A 6205-nucleotide genomic window follows, 5' to 3' on the forward strand; every position below is an offset into this window, starting at 1 on the left:
GGGGGGGTGTTGTCTCTCTCCAGGGAGCTGGGAGGGGGGTGTGGTCTCTCTCCAGGGCCTCTCACAGGGTCTCACTCAGTTTGATGGTCACTGCTTTCACCTCAGAGTACTCAGCCAGCGCATACTCCCCCCTGGATGGACGAAGACAAAGAGAGACAAGGAGAGGAGAGGAGGAGAGAAGAGAGGAGGAGAAGAGAGGAAAGGAGAGGAAGAGAGGAGAGAAGAGGAGAGGAGAGGAGGGGAGAGAAGAGGAGAAGAGGGGAGGAGGGGAGAGAAGAGGAGGGGAGAGGGGAGGAGAGAAGAGGGGAGAGGAGAGGAGGAGAGAAGAGGAGGGGAAAGGGGAGAGGAGGAGAGGACAGAGTCCACACAGGTTATCTAACCACTCATAGAGAGTGAGGTACATTTACATTGAATGGATGGATGAATGAATGAATCTCTTACAGCTCTCGTCCATTGCCAGACATTTTGTAGCCTCCGAACGGAGCCTGGATGTGGAAGGCGTTGTAGCAGTTGACCCTGTGGAAGAGGGGAGGGAAGGAGGGTCATTTTGACCTTCTCTCTACTTATAAAGTCCCACAGGGCCCAGACTGGGGTCGAGCTCTGGGAGTAGAACCTTGTGATAGACTGGGGCCCTCTGGGAGTAGAACCTTATGATAGCACGGGAACCCATGTTGGTTCAGGAACCCCACAGACTGCACGGCACATATCGCATGCATGTGTTGTTCCGGTGAACGTCACTCTCGCCCAGTTAAAGTCTTGCCCTCCCACTCATGTCCGATCACTGAAACAGAGATTCTTTGTCTGTTGGAAACCATGCTTACCCCACCCTGTGGTCGAAATATGCAACTACAACCGAGGTTAGTTAAATTCTTTCCATCACTCAAGTCTAGTCAGTGAGTTTGAGGGAGTTACAACTGTAATTAGTAGGGCTGGGTATCGATTTGAATTTCAAGAAACGATTCGATTCCGATTCACAAGGTTCAGAATCGATTATCCCGATTCGATTCGATATCGATTCGGTTAGTGTTACTAAAACCTGTTTTTTTTTAGCTGTAAGCTTAATTACATGACTGCCAAGTTATGCAACACATCAGTACTAGGGCTGGGTATACTGATTTCCAAAAATGAATAAATGAATGAATCATTGAATGAATTAATGAACTATTCATTCCTTAATTTATTCATTCATTCATTAAATAAAAGATCGATTTTGGGATTCATGAATCGATTCAGAATCGATTAATCTATATTTTTTTTAACCCAGCCCTTGCTTCAGACAGAGTAGGAACCTACCAGACTGTCCCGGTTTCCAGAGCTGCAGACACAGAGAGAGCCCGATCCATACTCCTGGTGAACACTGCTGCCACTAGGCCATACTCTGTGCTGTTGGCCCTCTCTACCGCCTCCTGCTGGCTCTTAAAGCTGAATATACACTGGACCGGCCCAAAGATCTACAAGAGCACAGCAAGGAGAAGCAGGTTGGAGAACCAGATAACACATGACAATGGGTTCTGTACCAGTGCTCAATAGTAATAAACAGCAGCTGAAAAGTTGATTGACGTCAGGCTATGCAGTGAAGAGGACAGTGGCCTTGATGCAATTCAGCCTTTTGTACCATAATCTCACCAAGGCCCTGAAATGTATGGCCCTGACGCTTTGGAAAGTCACTTAACATCCCTTTCCTCTCTGCCGATTTCCAGCTGTGGATTGCAGTACCTCGGACCATCAGAAGAGGGGAGTCTTGCACACCATTATGTGCAGTGTACACAAGCGAGCTCATTTTTATGAATGAAAGTAGAGTGTGGTTGGCTACAGAAAGGGGACCTTACTTCCTCCTTGGCGATGCGCATGTGGTCTTTGACATCGGAGAAGACGGTTGGCTGCAGAAACAGCCCCGTGTCCTGCGTGGCCACGCCCCCACACTCCAGACGAGCCCCTTCTGTCTTCCCACTGTCAATCAGCTCCAGGATCTTATTAAACTGCTGCTGGTCAATCTGGCACAGCAAACACACACACACACACACACACACACAAGTTAGCCACGGTGCTAAACCATTTCCCACGACTTCCTTGTTGAAATATTCCCATGACGTGTACAATCTAATTTCATCCATTGTCACATAATCACATTGGATGAACAATAACGCTATTCTACTCCGCGGTACTGCAAGCACCTGAGGGCCATGTGATGTCCGTGGGTCCATGGGGTCTCCTATAACGATGCTCTTGGCGCTCTCTACGCTGCGCCGGACGAACTCCTCGTAGACGGACTCCTCCACGAAGACCCGTGACGCGGCGGTGCAACACTGGCCCTGATTGAAGAAGGCTCCCTTCTGGGTCGCCTCCACCGCCAGCTGCACTGCAGGGAGAGGGCAGGGGTCACCACACACACACACACACGCACACACACGGGCGGCGCACACTCACACGCGCACACACACGTGCGCACATACGCACACACACACGGGCGCGCACACTCACACACACACAGACACACACACGGGTGCACACACACACGGGGGCGCGCACACTCACACGCGCGCATGTGCACATACCCGCACACACACACCCACACTAGTCTTTGTTGTCTGTTGCTTTAGAGAAACAGAGACCACATCACTTACAGTCTGAGTCAGCAAAGACAATGCACGGGTTCTTCCCTCCGAGCTCCAGAGTCACTCTTTTCAGATTACTCTTGGCTGCTGCCTCTTTGATCAGCTGCCCCACCTGGGCACAAACATGAGCGAGGACGATTACAAGGGGAAGTCGTCTGTCAACGTCGTGTATGTCATACTCCCAGGACAAAGAAACACTCATTTACATATCCAATTATAAAAGGAGAGACTGGCGCCTTTGTGAGCGGAGTTTGTTGAAATCACAATATGTCTCAATAAGAGACATCGCACGTATGAAATACGGTATGTGTTGGAAGAGCGCTACGCCAAATCACTTTGAAGAGTTGAAACCCGCGTTGCACAGTCCCGATCGCGGTCGGGACACAATCATGTCTTGGTTTTGATATTGAATAGATATTTGAATCGATTATTTTTTTAGTTTTTAAAATCTTTAAATGGTCTCGCCCCAGCTTACCTCTCTGAGCTGCTTCATCCCTCCGCTCCTGCTCAGGGCCTCAGGTCAGCTGTTCAGCTGTTCCTGGAAGCACCGAGGTCAAAGCTCAGAGGTCAGCTGTTCAGCTGTTCCTGGAGGCACCGAGGTCAAAGCTCAGAGGTCAGCTGTTCAGCTGTTCCTGGAGGCACCGAGGTCAAAGCTCAGAGGTCAGCTGATCAGCTGCTTCTGGAGGTACCGAGGTCAAAGCTCAGAGTTCAGCTGATCAGCTGCTCCTGGAGGTACCGAGGTCAAAGCTCAGAGGTCAGCTGATCAGCTGTTCCTGGAGGCACCGAGGTCAAAGCTCAGAGGTCAGCTGATCAGCTGTTCCTGGAGGTACCGAGGTCAAAGCTCAGAGGTCAGCTGATCAGCTGCTCCTGGAGGTACCGAGGTCAAAGCGGAATCTCCGAGGGGATAGAGCCTTTTCAGTTGCTCCTAGGGGTGTAACAATATATCGCAATACAGAAACGTCACAATACGTATTGTCAAGGTGAAAACAATATTGTGACATGTTTATTGTATATCAGTGAACGCTGGCTACACAACGCTGGTAACAAACATATCTTTTGTATCTAGGCCTATCCATGATATTACAACAGTTAAGCTCTAAATTCACAAAGTGTAGTGGAGTAGAAATGTGGAAAAATGCACTATTGGTGTGAACAGCAGCGCTACTGCAACGCTTCACACCTGCCCTTAGTGTATCGTATCGTATTGTTATCGTCAACCCAATATCGTGTATCAAATCGTGAGATTAGTGTATCGTTACACCCCTAGTTGCTCCCAAGTTATGGAACGTCCTACTTCTGTACATTAGACACGCCTCCGCACTGTCTGTTATTAAAACTAGTCTTAAAACCCATTTTTATTGCTTGGCTTTCAACCCAGCATGAGACTTTGCTTTTGTTTTACTTGTTCTTTTATTGTTTCATTGTTGTTTTTTGTTTTGTTTTTAAGATTACTTATGTCCAGCACTTTGTTTCAGCTGTGGTTGTTTTAAAGCGCTCTATAAATAAAGTTGAGTTGAGAGAGATGACTTGAGATAAATGTATATACATCCTTTGGGGTAGAAATTTCAGACCCACAATGCCATAGTGCGAGAGCGTCCAATCCCCTCTGGCGTGACGTTCTCCTCTATCCACATACCTCCGTAGAGCCGGTGAAAGCCACTTTGTCGATGCCCATGTGGCTAGCGATGGCTGCCCCCGCCGTGGGCCCGAACCCGGGAACGATGTTCACCACACCGGGGGGGAACCCCGCCTGGCAGGGCAGCCCAGTGTTAGTGATTAGAACCAGAGACGGGGTCTTTTCTTTAAATAATCATTACACAAACATGATAAAAGAGAACCGGTCTAATCACATAAGACCAGGGCTTCTCAACAGGAATAAAAGAGCCCAGAATCATTTGGGCTAATGGGCTGTAAGAGAACCCCAACAGGCTGCTAGACTGTAATTCCTCTCAGCCTGCGAGGCACAGCGGCCTGGTCCCAGACTAACTCCTCACAGCCTGCAAGGCAGGCGGCCTCGTCCCAGACTAACTCCCCACAGCCTCTACACATGGGCACTAAGCCCTGCCTTTGATTTCCAGCGTATATACAAGCCCCTCATATCTGAGCTACACAGCTTTTACAGTGAGGAGCAGAATAAAGACACGATCAAGATGTTTCTGAAAGAGGAGAGGAGAGATGGGGAGAGGAGGGGAGAGGAGAAGAGAGGAGAGGAGGGGAGAGGAAAGGGGGGGGGGGAGGGGAGGAGAGGAGAGGAGAGACGGGGAGAGGAGGGGAGAGGAGAGGAGAGGAGGGGAGAGGAAAGGGGGGGGGGAGGGGAGGAGAGGAGAGGAGAAGAGAAGAGGAGAGGTGAAGAGAGGAGAGGAGAGGGGATCAGAGCAGAGTGGAGGAGAGGAGAGGGGAGCAGAGTAAAGAGGAGGAGGGGAGGGGAGGGGAGTCTCACCTCTTTGATGAGCGCTCCCACGTACAGGGCAGTGAGAGGGGTCTGCTCGGCGGGCTTGATGACCACCGTGTTTCCACAGCAGAGGGCCGGGGCGATCTTCCACATGAACATCATCAGGGGAAAGTTCCACTAGGACACACACAACAACACACATGCACGTCAGCCAACACAACCACAACACAGACACACACGTCAGCAAACCCCACCAGGACACAACCAGGCACTTTAACAAAAACAACAACACACAAGTAGAGACATAACTGTCCACTAGTTAAAAATAACAACTCCAGACAGGACCAAGAGAATGGATGGAGATTGATGGTCTGTGTTTCATTTACAAAGAAGGAATAACAAACATCTCTTCTGTACACTGTGGTTCTTTTAGTTGGAAACAAATGATAAATATTCAGCACTCAACCCATAATTAACAATACTGGTGAGGATTGGATGTTGACTGTCTAGGCATTGCTAGCTCCCAGAATGCTTTGGATACAACCATCACCAGACGTTTCTGGATCCCTATAAGCTCAGAGAATGGCTTCCTGTTTTCCTGTGAAAGTGAGTCATGCTGTTCGTGTGTGCCAGTGGTGCTTTTAGTAATTACACAATGTCCGTCAGTATAAATTACATTTTATGATATCATCTCCCCATGTCTAACAACAGAAGTTTTGTTCTTTTGTTTCCTAAGCAACATAAGATGATATAGGCTTCTGCTCACAGATACATCTGAATGGCCGCGTTCTGTCAGAACCTAAGAATTAGACTCTCGCTGTCTAGACTCTCGACTCTGACACACTGCAACACGATACGCTGTAAACTGAACACGGACACACCCAAAACAATTGGAAGAAGAGAAATAACATATATTCTGATGTAAAATAAGATCTACCTCTATAATATCTGGATCAAGCGGTGTCTTACAATGTTCCTGTAATCATACACTACAGAGCAACTAGAGGACAGAATGCATGTTAAACAAGGGCACAGATTAAGATGAGATAACCGGTACATGTCAAGGGATTCATTTCTCCACTCAGCTGATGGATAGTGAGAGAACAGAAGACAATTTCCCCTTGGAAGATTAACAAAGTATACATACAATAAGTATAAAGTATATATAAAAATACATATATAAAAAAATAAAATAACT

At 48.1% G+C, this 6205-nt stretch overlaps 1 protein-coding gene across 1 annotated transcript in view; it reads right to left on the minus strand.

Annotated features, from left to right (window-relative positions):
• Nucleotides 1–6205, minus strand: part of aldh1a3 (aldehyde dehydrogenase 1 family, member A3) — a 13499-nt gene continuing 7294 nt past the window's right edge. The window contains exons 6-13 of the mRNA XM_084437106.1: nucleotides 5056–5184; nucleotides 4252–4365; nucleotides 2625–2727; nucleotides 2175–2359; nucleotides 1830–1994; nucleotides 1294–1451; nucleotides 442–516; nucleotides 1–131 (exon numbers count right to left, since the gene is read on the minus strand). Of these exons, the coding sequence (XP_084293232.1) occupies nucleotides 62–131; nucleotides 442–516; nucleotides 1294–1451; nucleotides 1830–1994; nucleotides 2175–2359; nucleotides 2625–2727; nucleotides 4252–4365; nucleotides 5056–5184 (999 nt within the window). The 3' untranslated portion in view covers nucleotides 1–61. The remainder of the gene's footprint in view (nucleotides 132–441; nucleotides 517–1293; nucleotides 1452–1829; nucleotides 1995–2174; nucleotides 2360–2624; nucleotides 2728–4251; nucleotides 4366–5055; nucleotides 5185–6205) is intronic.

The sequence above is a fragment of the Borostomias antarcticus genome (assembly GCF_949987555.1).
Source record: "Borostomias antarcticus genome assembly, chromosome: 4".
Classification (NCBI taxonomy): domain Eukaryota; kingdom Metazoa; phylum Chordata; class Actinopteri; order Stomiiformes; family Stomiidae; genus Borostomias; species Borostomias antarcticus.